At 41.3% G+C, this 15,363-nt stretch overlaps 1 protein-coding gene across 27 annotated transcripts in view; it reads left to right on the top strand.

Annotated features, from left to right (window-relative positions):
- The first annotated feature begins 202 nt into the window (after positions 1-202).
- BIRC6 (baculoviral IAP repeat containing 6) overlaps positions 203-15,363 on the top strand; it is a 222,506-nt gene continuing 207,345 nt past the window's right edge. For 23 of the 27 annotated variants that reach the window (XR_011426501.1, XR_011426502.1, XR_011426503.1 and 20 more), the window contains exon 1: positions 249-828. Coding sequence is in view for 24 of the 27 variants with exons in the window: in XM_070236500.1 (XP_070092601.1) it covers positions 504-828 (325 nt within the window). In the remaining 3 variants the exon portion in view is untranslated. Of the gene's footprint in view, positions 829-5,008; positions 5,100-15,363 lie in introns of those variants that run through there. The other 4 variants (XM_070236501.1, XM_070236499.1, XM_023619262.2 and 1 more) reach the window with 3 other exon arrangements.

Here is a 15,363-nt window from a genome sequence, read left to right as displayed (position 1 = left end):
ATTCTCGGACTAGAGCAGCGGCCCAGACCCTGAGGTCTGCTTCCGACCGCGGGCAAACAGCTGCACCACGTGTCGTGGGAACCGTCCGAGGGCAGCTGGAACCGCAGCAAAGGGCCTCAGGCCACCTCAGACAGGTCAAAAGGGCCGGAACACCCGCCTAGCGGAAATACACGGAACCCCACTCCCCCACCCCCTCAGGAACAGGAGAGCGGGGCGGAGCCCAGGCAGCGACCACTCCCGGGCTCAGAAAAAGAAACTGGCACGTTGCGGACCCGGAGCTGGCCGGACCAGCGGCGCGTGGCACGCGCGAGCCCTCCCGCGCATGCTCCCTCCGCCCGCCGGCCGCCCCCGCCCTGGGTTCCGCCTCTTTCGCTCCCTCGCCCCCTCCCCCGCTAGCCTCCCTCCGAGCTTGGCCCCTCCGGGCGCGCGGCCGACGTCCCGCGTGCGTGCCGGCGCCTGACTTCACTTCCGGCTAACGCGCTCCGCTTGCCCCCTGGCCCCGGATGGTGACTGGCGGTGGTGCTGCACCTCCCGGGACTGTCACTGAGCCGCTTCCCAGTGTGATTGTGCTGAGCGCAGGCCGGAAGATGGCGGCTGCGGCTGCGGCGGCCTCGGGCCCGGGCTGCTCCTCGGCGGCGGGGGCGGGGGCGGCCGGGGTCTCGGAGTGGCTGGTGCTGCGGGACGGCTGCATGCGCTGCGACGCCGACGGGCTGCACAGCCTCTCCTACCACCCGGCGCTCAACGCCATCCTGGCCGTCACCAGTCGCGGGACCATCAAAGTCATCGACGGCACCTCGGGGGCCACCCTGCAGGCCTCGGCGCTCAGCGGTGAGTGTGCGGCACGCCGGGCGGGTACCGGGCCGGCCGCGGGAGGACCCGGGCCCGCGGGATGCCGGGGAAAGAAGCCGCCCAGCCCCGGGGCTCGGCCTCCGGAGGAGGGGAAGCGGCGTGACGGGAGCAGGGTGGCAGAGAGCAGGGGTAGGGGCTCAGGCCTGGCTGTGAAGCGAAGCCCGGAAGCTGATGGAGGAGGACCTTAGGACTTGGCTTTTTCAGCGGCTGCAGCTGGGAAGGAAGGACTGGCGAGTCGGGGAGGGGTGGGAGTTGCCTTTCGGGCCTTGGGCGTCCGGTTGTAGGTTGGTCCTCCGGGAGAGGTAAGGAGGCCTCGGGGCTCGGCCCCCGAGAAGGCCAGGCCTCCGGGTAGGTCCTGGAGAAGGTGTCGGTACTGCCTTCGGCTAGATTAGAAAGCGAAAGGGTCGCAGGGTTGGGCCCGACTTGAGAGGCCGGTGGCGAGCGACCGAGCCGGCATCCAAGCCCTCCCCTCCGGTGGAGAGAAGTGGATACTCGGCTGTTCTGGGACGCGCAGGTGCTGGGATGTACAGCGTGCTTCGCGCCCGGGATGGGGGTGGGGTGGGCCCGGAGTGGGGGTGGGGAGGGAAGTAGGCGGGCCAGCTGCCTGAACTGTCCCGTCGATGACTTTAGGACTCTGGCGGACGCCGTGGAAGACTAGACCTTGTCTCTTAGCTCGGGGATTCCAACTTCTACCCCCCGACGACGAGAAACTCATGATCTGCAGTGTATGAACTATAGATTGATTTGGGTTCAGAATGAGGTGACACTTCAGGTCCTCTCTACTTGTTTTGCCCCAGCAAGCCGAAGGTTGGGATTGGGAGGTATGTCTGAGTCTCTCCAATGGAGGAGAGCAGTTCTGGGTGGTTTAAACGTTGGTCCGGGGAGGGGACTTATAGTATGTATGAGGTGAACGCTCAGTGGACTGGAGTGGAGTGTTTTGAAATTGCCGTGGCCAAGTTACGTTTGGCTGAGATGGACATTTCATTTGCGGTTAAATGATGAGTGGCTTAATTTAGATGCTATAGGCTGAGATTGAAAAGTTACTGTATGAGTGACTTAGACTCATGCACTGAGATATGATATATCCACCTTTCTCCATTTAGCCAAGTGGAAGTAGTTAGGCAGTCTGCCAGTTCACTTGTATTTTATCATAGACAAATAATGAAAGGTTGTTATCCTAGTTACTGTGTAAGTAATAAGAGCAATTTAGGGACACAGGATTTAATTTTTGTTGATGAGAGAATTGTGAAAGAAATGGATTGTGTATAGCAATAGAATATAAGCCTGTAGTATATCTAAGATAATTTTTAAGGGAAAGTTTTGGGTTGTACGCTTGTAATTTTTCTTTTCTTGGCTTAGGTAATGGACAGGAGGGGCGTCCTAGATGTAGCAGTGAGCACTTACCACGATGTGGACATTACAGCTTGTCACTATGTATGAGAAAAAGATACTCATTAGTAATTGGATATCTTTCTTCTTAAACTCACCTAAAAGTATTTCATATATGGAAAGATATAAAGAATAATTTTGATGAACATGTATCCCAGTTTAAGAAACGAAACATTACAAATAGAGTTGAGGCCTCCTGTGTCCCTCCTGGAGTGCATTCCTCCAACCCTCCCTCCTCCATGAGCATAATCCTTAATTTGATTTTGTCATTTTCCTATGTGTTCATGTTTTTTAGTATGTGCTTGAATCTTTAAAAAATGTCTAATGTCTTTCATGATTTTAAACTTTGAATAAGTGTTATCATAGTATATGTCTTTGGATTTCTAGAAGAAGCCACATTAGAAGTTTTAAAATGTTTTTGGTAGAGAGAGGAATCTCATGGCGTGCTTTTTGTCTGGAGGCCATGTTTGAGAAAAATAATGTATGCTAGAGTTTGTTATAAATGGTTGGGGAAATTGGATACATATGTATGTGCCTATTCATGAAAGGGAAGAAAATAGTCACTCTAATGGTAGATCACTAAAGGGGAGGGTTTTAGGTGTATAAGTGTAAAGGTAGATGAATAAAACATAGCACTGATTTGGGATAGCTTAGTTGGGGTATGTTGGGGCATTTGTTAATTAAGAAAGTATGAGATTGGTGGATACAATTGCAGATTCCCAGGCATTGAGGATTGAGTATGTGATTAAAAATGTGTAGAAGAGTTTATGGCAAACAAAATAGGAGGATTACAGGAAAACTTTGAAAGTAACAGTGAACAAATTCTGAAATGTTTTTTTATACAAGAAGTGCAGTTTATTAATAATAATTACCAGAGGTTGTGTGGGGTCCTGTGTTTGTCATCTATTCAGATGATTGGGGAGAGAATGCTGCATTTTATGTTTTGCCGGGAATATATAGATATTTAGTAGGTTTGCTTTTAATGATTAACAGAGGGTGACAGTCCTATAAATAGAATGGGGAGAAGATGCCAGTGTTGACCATGGTCCTAACATGACTCCTCTTTCCAGTTCATGGGCAGTGAGCCTCCTCCTTTCCTACCCCAGGGGAAAGACGTCTTTGTTTGAGGGGATAAAGAGGGGTACAACCCTATAGGGCTTTATTGAGTGATACAGTAGTGTTTCTTATGGATGAGTTCAGTTTATAGGGTTATGGGTAGCCTATTAGTGCAGATTGGAAATCGAAGAATGGGAGCAGGACTTGTATGTTTTATATTCAGGTGGGTGGCAAAGATGGCGAATTTTAACTATATCTACCGGTATATATCTTCAAATTATCTGTATCTGACATAAAATGTTTATAAATACACTTTGATTGGATTAAGAGCTGTCAGTAGCTACATAGGTTACACAAGTATTTGCTCTGTGTTAGTGTCGAAGAGTTAAGATTTCTGTCTCTGTGCTGACTTCTTGGCCTGGCATTGAGTGATGTCCATGCTCCGGCCTCTACCAGTCTCTCTAGTCTTGTCTCCTTATTTTGTTTTGTGAAACTGCTTCGTTTAATTTGCTTTCCTGACTACAGTAGTTTTGCTCTTCCTTGGGATGCACCAGTTCCCTGCACACAGTTAGACACATCTCACTCAGTTTTTAAGACCTACAGCAAATCTTAACTTCCTGATTCTTTTAGGCTGAAGTGATCTACTGAACCCCTAAGCACATATTGTCCTATTAAGGTCTGTTTTAGTAATTTAGCAACTTACTGTTTGTAGTTATGTTTTCTGTCTTGAACTATTTAAATTCCATTTTATTTAGCTTTTTGTGAATATGTGATGTCCGTTTTAGCTATATTTCAAACTCCTTTTGGGAAGGAACCTTGTCAACTTGTTTATATCCCCTCCCCGGGATGCCTAGTACAAAATATTAATAAATATTTTTGATTTGGTGTGTATGTACTAATGAGTATGTTAAATGGATGCTTCCTTACATATTGACTGCTAAATAAACACCTTCTTTGGCTTCCTTTTTCCTTGAGTAGACTCTATTTTTAGAGAAGTTTTAGAGTCATAGTGAAATTGAGCAGAAAGTACAGAATTCCCATATGCCCCTTGCCTCTGTGCACACACAGACTCCCTCACTTCCAACATCTGGCCTCACGGTGGTATGTTTGTTCCTATCAGTGAACTTGCATTAACACATCATCATCACCCAAAGTCTGTAGTTTACATTAGGTGGTGTATGTTCTATGGGTTCTGACACATGTATATGACATATCATACAGAATAATTTCACTGCCCTAAAAATCCTCTGCGCACTGCCTTTTCACCCCTCCATATCCCCTACTCCCTGGCAACCGCTGATCTTTTCCTGTCTCTGTGGTTTTGCCTTTTCTAGAACCTCATATAGTTGGAATCATACAGTAACCTTTTCAGTTTGGCTTCTTTCACTTAGTAATAGGCATTTAAGTTTCCTCCATGTCTTTTCATGGCTTGATAGCTCATTTCTGTTTAGCATTGAATAATATTCCGTTGTCTAGATGTACCACAGTTTGTTTATCCATTCACCTGCTGAGGGACATCTTGGTTGCTTCCAGGTTGTTGCAGTTACGAATAAAGATGCTATAAATATTTGTGTGCAGGTTTTTGTGTGGACATGTTTTCAGTTCATTTGGGTAAATACCAAGGAGCATGACTACTGGATTGTATGATAGGAGTATGTTGAGTTTTGTAAGAAACTGCCAAACTGTCTTCTAAAGTGGCTGTACCATTTTGCATTCCCAGCAGCAATGAATGAGAGTTCCCGTTGCGCCATATCCTCATCAGCATTTGATGTTGTCACTGTTTTGGATTGTGGCCATTCTAATAGGTGTGTAGTGATATCTCATTGTTGTTTTAATTTGCAATTCCCAAATGACATATGATGTTGAACATCTTTTCATAAGCTTATTTGTGGACTCTGGGTTTTACAAATCAAAATAGCTCTACATACACGACTTTGACCATATTGTTTATATTACTAGATATGTCCCTCTCTTTAGCTATTGTTTGTTCATGCAGTTTAGCCTAACAGTCAGGAAAGAGCCTGGTTTTGGAGACAGAGGGCTTGGGTTAAGATCTCAGTTTCTGTTCCCCCCCCAGTTTGACTATGTAACCTTGACTAAATTACTTAACATTTCTGTTGCAGTTTCCCCATTTGCAAAATGGGGATGATAATGTACAATTGTGAGAATTAAGTGTTAATACATGTAAAGTTCTCAGAACAGTGTGTTTACTGTTCAAAAAACCGTTTCTTTTATTTACTTGTAAATCTCTTTAAATACCGTTTTTTTTCTTTTTCACTTAAACCTTTTGATATTCCCTGTTAAATCTTTTGAACTTAACCCCAAATTTGAACTATTTAGGAATTTTTTATGACTTACTCCCTTTCACCATCCTGCAGAAACCATCTAGTTTTTGCTTTGATGTAAGAGTAAGGTAATGTTAATTTATTCAGTATTTTCTTATTTAATTATTGGTGGTGATGTTTTCTCTTGCTTCCTGAAATAGCACTCCTCCTGCCCTAAATACAGTACATTTTATATTGTTTATTTTTGTATAAGCTTTTTTGAGGGCTTGTGGAGAGAATGGGCATAAAGTTTTAGGTAGTCCTGAATTTTGAATTTCAACTCACTCACTAACTCTCTACCTAAACTTCCTGAACTTCAGCTTCCTCATTTGTAAATTAAGATTAATGTTTAATCCGGATGGTTGTGAAGATTAAGTGGTAAACATATTTAAAGTGCCTAACACTGCTTGGCATATGCACAGTGGGTACACAGTGAATGCTAATTCTCTTAAGCATTGTGAATGCTTAGTATTGCCATGCTCCTCATTATTACTTTAAAAAATGTGCACTGACGTATTGTTTATGTACAGAGGATAGATAGGTATCATTCAAATGTAGGTGGAACTACAAATGTTGGTAACAAATATTAATTATATTTGGATAATTATCTTTAGTGTGTTGGTGTGGCTAAGTGTCAGAATGAAGTTAAGACTGTTGTAGTACTGTTCTGTGTATACTGATTTTCCCTGTAGTATATCTACATAAGTAAATGAAGATATGTGTGTGTGGTGTTAACGGATATTGTAGTGTATGTGTAAGAGGAAATCATGTCTCTTCAGTTTCTTTTTTTTTTTTAACAGTTAACTTTATTTTTTAATTTTTTTTTGAGGAAGATTAACCCTGAGCTAAGATCTGTTGCCAATCTTCTTTTTGCTGAGGAAGACTGGCCCTGAGCTAACATCCACGCCCATCTTCCTCTAGTTTATATGTGGGATGCCTACTGCAGCATGGCCTGCCAAGTGGTGCCATGTCTGCACCTGGGATCCGAACTGGTGAACCCTGGGCCATCGAAGTGGAACCTGCGAACTTAACTGTTGCGCCACCAGGCCAGCCCTGTCTCTTCAGTTTCTGAAGTGGGTTCCAGATCTCTGTCACGGTGAAAAAGAGCAAACTCCAAAGCTGCTCAGTGTTTTTAGACAAACATTCCAGTTTTATATTTCTTTATGAATTTCTCCCTTTTTCCTTTTCCTATATAGACATTGACTTTGATTTGATTTGAGAAGTTTGTACAATGGTCATAAATGAGAAAAAGATCATTGTATTCCAGTTGCAGTGAAGTTCAGATTGAGTGAGTTTTTATTTATTGTTGAAATGACATCTTGTTCAGACTGAAAGCCCAGAGCTGTCTGCTCTAGGAAGTCTTGGAATATAGAAAACGAATTAGGTTAGCCTGCATAGTCTTCAAGAAATAAATTTTATGGATAAAACTCATACTTATCACTTTCTTAGAGGTGGAAAATATTTTTCTTACTACTTCTGATTTAGGCATGCATTAATTTGGGTAATATGTAAAATCTTCCTGTAAGTCTGAGTTGTGGGAATTGTAAATGATTCAAACCACTTCCTATTTCCTGACTAACCTTGATACATGCAGCCTTCCTAGTCTCAATTATTCTTCTGTGAGAGATAATAAACATGATATAGGGTTGGGATTTCAATAGCCCTAGAAGATAGTCGTCTTCTGGATATATCTGAGTTCTCTATAAAAACTTAATTTGGCAAATCTTTTTGTGGGCTATGGGTACATACTTTGGCTCTGTTTCGGTTGACTGACTTTAGTAATGCTACTTAATTACCTCTCTTATGTCAGAGATTGCTGTTTTATTAGCAAAACATTTTCCTATAATTAATTAGAGTGAGTGTATATTAAGATTTTTAAATATGTATTTTTGCTGTGTTTTTAAGATCTTCCGTGTTTATCCAAATTTTTATGTTTACCTCTCAAGTTTTCCTGACTGTTGAATGCTCAAAGATGGTTTTACTCTGGAAGAAAATTTCTCCTAGTCTTTGTTTTAGTAGTTATAGACTTATTAATGGGCGGCAGTCTAAGAAATCAGCCTCTGGAGCCAAACAGTTTGGGCTTAAGTCTTGCTTCTGTTTGATCTTGAAGTTCACCTGTAAAATGAGGATAATAGTATCTATCTTATAAGGTGATTATGAGAATTGAAATGAGTTGATATATGTAAAGCGTGTAGAAGAGTGCCTGGTATATAGTATGTGCTTTATAAGTGTTTATTTTTTTTATTCTTCTGGAAGCAGTGGCTATTTGAAAGGTTGCTGAGTGTAGTTAGATGTTTTTGCTACATGTATTCTATTGAAATTGTAGTACTCTGTTTTCTTCCAGTTTTCCATGTGTGTGAAAATGTGACCAGCTGAAATCTAATAAGCATAAGAGCAATAATTTTTGTATTATGGGAGAGAGATAAACTATATAAGTTAATGGATTTTGGACTTGAAATTGTTAAAAGGGCAAGGTGATGTGAAAAGCTGCTTGATTGGTATTCATTTACACATTTATTGAACATTTGCTAGACACGGGAGCACAAAATAATTAAGACAGCAGTTGGGCCTTTGCTGCTTGGTGATGTTTTTAGGTAAACCATTTTAGCATAAGTACTGTAATATGCAGTCATGCACTGCCTAACAATATTTTGGTCAACGATGGACGGCATATATGATGGCGGTCTTGTAAGATTTAATGGAGGTGAAAAACTCTTATAGCCTAGTGACGTCATAGCTGTTGTGATGTCACCGTCATGATGTCATAGCACGAGCCATCACTCATGTATCTGTGGTGATGCTGGTATAAATAAACCTATTGTGCTGCCAGTCATATAAAAGTATAGCGCATGTAGTTGTGTATGTATATAATGGTTGATAATAAATGACTATGTTACTGGTTTATGTATTTATTATACTATACTTTTTATTGTTGTTTTAGAGTATGCTCTTTCTACTTATATAAAAAAGTTTGCTGTAAAACAGTGTGCCATGTTACACTTGCAGCAGCCTCATACATCTTGTGTTTATCATGTCTCTTGATTGCATCATTTTCTCTTGTGCTTGATTTAATCTTGTGTTGTTTTGTTCATCATGGCCCCTAAGTGTACAAAATCCACTGCTAATGTTGCAAGAAAGAGGCCACATCGAGTGATTGACCTGGAAATTAAAAGTGATTAAGGATTACAGTGGTTGAAAATCAGTGATGGTTATTGCTTGCCAGTCAGGCGTGTCCCATTCCATCATAACTATGATCTTGAAGAACAAGAACAAGGTGACAGAAGCTGTTAAGGGATCTGCTTCATCGAAAGCAATGAGACTAACAAAAATTCGAGAAGAGGCTGTGTCAGGACTGGAGAAATGTCTAGTGACCTGGGTTGAAGACCAGACACAGAAGCGTATCCCTCTCAGCACCATGGTGATCACGGCCAAAGCAAAAAGTTTGTTTGCAATGTTGAAAGAAAAGGCTGGACCTGACTACAGTGTTGAATTTACTGCTAGCTCTGGGTGGTTTAAACAATTTAAGAATCATTATTCATTACAAAATGTGAAAATGAGTGGTGAGTTTGTGAGTGCTGATGTGAAGGCAGCTGAAGAAGTTTTGGAAACTCTAGATAAGCTGATTGTGGAGGAATATTACTTACCAGAGCAATATTCAATATGGATGAAACCTCCCTATTCTGGAAATGGATGCCTGAAAGGACTTTCATTCATAAGGAGGGCAAGTCAATGCCAAGGTTCAAGGCTTTTAAGGACAAGATAACAGTCTTGCTTGGGGTCAATGTTGCAGGCTACATATTGGGAACCCTTTGTAGTCTGGCACGGTGAGAACCCCAGGGCCTTCAAGCATATCACTGTCACTGAAATGGAGTACTGTTTGGAGAATGGCATACCTTTGAGGATTTTGCTTATTGTTGATAATGCTCCCAGACATCCTCCTTTTATTGGTGATCATCATCCTAATATCAAAGGAATGTTTCTACCTCCACATACCACCTCTTTGATCCAAGCAATGGATCCAGGAGTTATAGCAGCTTCTAAGGCCTGCTGCCTGAGAAGGCTCTTTGCCCAGGCTGTTGCTGTAACTGAGGAAAACTCTGGGAAGACACTGATGCAATTATGGAAGGATTACAACATCTGTGACTGCATCAAGAACGTGGCTTGGGCTTGGGGTGATGTCACCAAGGAGTGTATGAATAGCATCTGGAAGAAGAAACTCAGGTGCTTCATCCATGACTTCAAAGGATTTGCCAAGAATGAGGAGGTTGCAAAAATCAACAAGGCTGTTTGTTTGAGATGGCAAACAACTTTAATCTGGGTGTGGATGAGGATGACCTTGAGGAGCTCCTCCGCGTGGTTCCTGAGGAATTGACTGATGAGTTGTCAGAACTGGAGTAGGAATGCATAGCTAAAGAATAGGCAAGAGAAAAGGAAACTGCAGAAGAAAAAGAACCTCCAAGAAAATTTATAGTTAAGGGTTAAGCAGAAGCTTTGCAGACCTCAGCAAGCTCCTTAAAAAGTTTGAAAACATGGACCCCAATACTGAAAGATTTTCATTAATAAAGAGGAATGTTCGTGGTGCATTATCTGCTTAAAGCAAATTTATGATGAAAAAAAGAAACAAACCAAGCAAACCACCACGGACTTATTTCTGAAGAGTGACACGTCTTCAAGAAGAGCTTCAAGGAGGTCCTGTAGAAGGTGTTCTAGAAGAAGGCGTTGTTATCATAGGAGATAGCAGCTCCATTCCTGGTATTGCCCCTAAAGATCTTCAAGTGGGACAAAATGTGGAAGCAGAAGACAGTAATATTGATGATCCTGACCTTGTGTAGGCCTAGGCTAATGTGTGTGTTTGTGTCTTAGTTTTTAACAAAAAAGTTTTAAAAGTAAAAAAAAAAAAAAAAAAAAAAATTTTTCTAAGTAGAAAAAAGCTATGGAATAAGAATATAAAGAAAAATATTTTTTGTACAGCTGTACAATGTGTTTGTGTTTTAAGCTAAGTGGTAACCAGAGGGTCAAAAAGTTTAAAAAAATTTAAAAGTTTATAAAGTAAAAAAGTTACAGTAAGCTAAGGCTAATTTATTATTGAAGAAATATTTTTTTAAATAAATTTATGGCAGCCTAAGTGTACAGTGTTTCTAAAGTCTACAGCAGTGTACAGTAATATCCTAGGCCCTCACATTCACTCACGCTCACTCACTGACTCACCCAGAGCAACTTCCAGTCCTGCAGCCTCCATTTAGGGTAAGTGCCCTATACCGGTGTACCGTTTTTTATCTTTTATACTATATTTTTACTGTACCTTTTCTATGCTTAGATATGTTTAGATACACGAATACTTACCATTGTGTTACAGTTGCCTACAATATTCAGTATAGTAACATGCTGTACAGATTTGTAGCCTAGGAGCAATAGGCTATGCCATATAGCCTAAGTGTGTAGTAGGCTATACCATCTAAGTTTGTGTAAGTACACTGTGATGTTCACATAACAGTGAAATTGCCTAATGACCCGTTTCTCAGAATGTATCCCTGTCATTAAGTGATGCATGACTGTGGATGTGCAGAATGCTGTGTGAGTACAGAGGAAGGACTTTCTTCAATCTGAGTGAAATAGAGAAACCTTCTCAAAGGTGTTTGTTTTTATGACCAGTTTGAAAGAGAGGATGTGGTAGGGAATGTTGTAGAGATGATCATCTTATGCCAGGGTTCTTGCTTATGCAGAGACATGTTGGTCTTTACAAACATGGTGAATTCAAGGAACAGAGAAGTTTTGGGAGAGAGGGATTGGGTTTAGGGTGTGTGTGGGTATCGTTAGAGTTGCAGCTGAGAGAGGTAAGGACAAGATCACATGTTTTGTGAACAAGTTTGGACTTGATGTCAATGGTAGGGAGCCACTGTCAGTTATGACACGATCAAATTTGTTTTTAGAAGGATTGGAAGCTAGTGTCCAGGTGTGAGAAGTGATGAGAGAGTTAGTTTGAGAGGTAAGAACAACATAATTTGATGAATGTGGGGATATGAGAGATTGAGAAGGTGAAAATTTCTCATGCTTAGGATCCTATTTTGGGTAACTGGGCGAATCGGTGAATCGTGTTTATTAACCTGAATAAGCAATACAAGAAGATGTGGTGAACAGCTTTTGTTGGAGAAGGCTGGGAAGCAAGATAGGGAGATAGATTTCAGTTGTGTTAATTTTGAGGTTCTTGAAGGACGTCCAAGTAGAGATGTCCAGAAGGCATTTGGAAATTCAGGGTTGAAGCTTGAAGATTTGGGAATACAGGTTTGGAAGGCATTGGCATTTATAGAGAAAGCTTAGTCCAGTGGTTGAGGATACTGGCTCTGGAGCCAGACTGAGTTCCAGTCTATGATTCACCACTTGTTAGCTCTATCCTTAGGCAAGATGCTTAACCTCTTTCTGCACTTCATAATTAGTGCCTAACTCATTGGGTTATTGGAAAGATTAAATTAACTAATACATAGACACTGCTTGATCCACCATAAACACTCAATAAATGTTACTTTTTGTATTGGTGTTTTTAGTTATATAGTTCACTTCAACAATTGTTTGTCTGTCATATGGGGACAATAAGATGAATTTGAAATGCACCCCACCCCCCAAGTTTGAATGCTTTCTAGAAGAGGTGACACCTCAGCTGAGACTTGAAAGAAAAGGGATTAGCCAGGTAAAGGGCACAGCATGAGCAAAAGTAGAGGCATGAAGCAGGTAGTATTTGTTATAAGCAGTTTGGTATTAGAGTACAAAGCACGAGAGAGGGAGTGATGAGAGAGCCTGAGAATCTTGGACCTGCTCCTCCCGAGTGATGGCTCCCATATTTCTAAGTACAAGAACTCCCAGTTTAAGGTAAAAAATTTAGGGCGCTACTATGATAGGAGCTATGTTTTTAGTATCAATTAATTGATAAAATATTGCAAAAAGCTATTACTTTTAAGTAATTTTTATTTTAGACTTATTATACATGTAGTTTGAAAAATACTGCAATATGCAGACTTTAGGCTTTCCTCCCTACTGGCTTAGCTTTGAGATTTTTTTTTCCTGTGAGGAAGATTCATCCTGAGCTAACATCCGTTGCCAGTCCTCCTCTTCTTTTTGCTTCAGGAAGATTAGCCCTGACCTAACATCTGTGCCCATCTTCCTCTCTACTCTGCATATGGGATGCCTCCATAGTATGGCTGATGAGTAGAGTAGCTCTGTACCTGGGATCTGAACCCGCAAACCCTGGCTGATGAAGCGGAGCCTGCTGAACCTTAACCACCCGACCACAGGGCTGTTCCCTGGCTTTAAGATTTTTTTTTTTATTAAGATTATGATAGATTACAACCTTGTGAGATTTCAGTTGTACTTTATTGTTAGTAATGTTGTGGGTACACCACTTCACCCTTTGTGCCCTCCCCCCACCCCCCCTTTTCCCTGGTAACCACTGATCAGTTCTCCATGTCTATATGTTAACTTCCACCTATAAGTGGGGTCATATAGAGTTCGTCTTTCTCTGTCTGGCTTATTTCGCTTAACGTAATACCCTCAAGGTCCATTCATGTTGATGCGAATGGAACAATTTGGTCCTTTTTTATGGCTGAGTAGTATTCCATTGTGTATATATACCATATCTTCTTTATCCAGTCATCAGTTTCTGGGCATTTAGGTTGGTTCCACGTCTTGGCTATTGTAAATAATGCTGCGATGAACATAGGGGTGCAACGGACTCTTGAGATATCTGATTTCAGGTTCTTAGGATAGCTACCCAGTAGTAGGATAGCTGGGTCATAGGGTATTTCTATTTTTAACTTTTTGAGACGTCTCCATACTGTTTTCCATAGTGGCTGCACTAGTTTGCATTCCCACCAACAGTGTATGAGGGTTCCTTTTTCTCCACAACCTCTCCAAGATTTGTCACTTTTGGTTTTGGATATTTTTGCCAATCTAACGGGTGTAAGGTGATATCTTAGTGTAGTTTTGATTTGTATTTCCCTGATGATTAGTGATGATGAACATCTTTTCATGTGTCTGTTGGCCATACTTATATCTTCTTTGGAGAAATGTCTGTTCATGTCCTCTGCCCATTTTTTGATCGGGTTGTTTGTTTTTTTGTTGTTAAGCTGTGTGAGTTCTTTGTATATTATGGATATTAATCCTTTGTCGGATAAGTAGCTTGTAAATATTTTTTCCCAATTAGTGGGCTGTTTTTTTGTTTCAATCCTGTTTTCCCTTGCCTTGAAGAAGCTCTTTAGTCTGATGAAGTCCCATTTGTTTATTCTTTCTATTGTTTCCCTCAACTGAGGAGTTACAGTGTCCGAAAAGATTCTTTTGAAACTGATGTCAAAGAGTGTACTGCCTGTATTCTCTTCTAGAAGACTTATTGTTTCAGGCCTAATCTTTAGGTCTTTGATCCATTTTGAGTTTATTTTTGTGAATGGTGAAAAAGAATGGTCGATTTTCATTCTTTTACATGTGGCTGTCCAGTTTTCCCAGCACCGTTTGTTGAAGAGACTTTCTTTTCTCCATTGTAGGCCCTCAGCTCCTTTGTCGAAGATTAGCTGTCCATAGATGTGTGGTTTTATCTCTGGGCTTTCAGTTCTGTTCCATTGATCTGTGCACCTGTTTTTGTACCAGTACCATGCTGTTTTGATCACTGTAGCTTTGTAGTATGTTTTCTTTTTTTTTTTTTTTTAAAGATTTTATTTTTTCCTTTTTATCCCCAAAGCCCCCCGGTACATAGTTGTGTATTCTTCGTTGTGGGTTCTTCTAGTTGTGGCATGTGGGACACTCCCTCAGCGTGGTCTGATGAGCAGTGCCATGTCTGCGCCCAGGATTCGAACCAACGAAACACTGGGCCGCCTGCAGCGGAGCGCGCAAACTCAACCACTCGGCCACGGGGCCAGCCCCAACTTTGTAGTATGTTTTGAAATTGGGGATTGTGATGCCTCCGGCTTTGTTTTTCTTACTCAGGATTGCTTTAGCAATTCACAGTCTTTTGCTGCCCCATATGAATTTTAGGATTCTTTGTTCAATTTCTGTAAAGAATGTCCTTGGGATTCTGATTGGGATAGCGTTGAATCTGTAGATTGCTTTAGGTAGTATGGACATTTTAACTATGTTTATGCTTCCAATCCATGTGCATGGAATGTCTTTCCATCTCTTTATGTCGTCGTCAATTTCTTTCAAGAAAGTCTTGTAGTTTTCATTGTATAAATCTTTCACTTCCTTGGTTAAATTTATCCCAAGGTATTTTATTCTTTTCGTTGTGATTGTGAATGGGATTGAGTTCTTGAGTTCTTTTTCTGTTGGTTCATTGTTAGTGTATAGAAATGCTACTGATTTATGTATGTTGATTTTATACCCTGCAACTTTGCTCTAGCTGTTGATTGTTTCTAATAGTTTTCCTATGGATTCTTTGGGGTTTTCTATATATAAGATCATGTCGTCTGCAAACAGCGAGAGTTTTACTTCTTCATTGCCTATTTGGATTCCTTTTATTTCTTTTTCCTGCTGAATTGCTCTGGCCAACACCTCCAGTCCTATGTTGTATAGGATTGGTGAAAGTGGGCACCCTTGTCTTGTTCCTGTCCTCAGAGGGATGGCTTTCAGTTTTTGTCTGTTGAGTATGATGTTGGCTGTGGGTTTGTCATATATGGCCTTTATTATGTTGAGGTACTTTCCTGCTATACCCATTTTATTGAGGGTTTTTATCATAAATGGGCGTTGGATCTTGTCGAGTGCTTTCTCT

This window comes from Equus caballus, chromosome 15 (assembly GCF_041296265.1).
Source record: "Equus caballus isolate H_3958 breed thoroughbred chromosome 15, TB-T2T, whole genome shotgun sequence".
Lineage (NCBI taxonomy): Eukaryota > Metazoa > Chordata > Mammalia > Perissodactyla > Equidae > Equus > Equus caballus.
The sequence above is the reverse complement of the archived record's forward strand: the minus strand, read 5'-3'. Positions and strand labels throughout refer to the sequence as shown.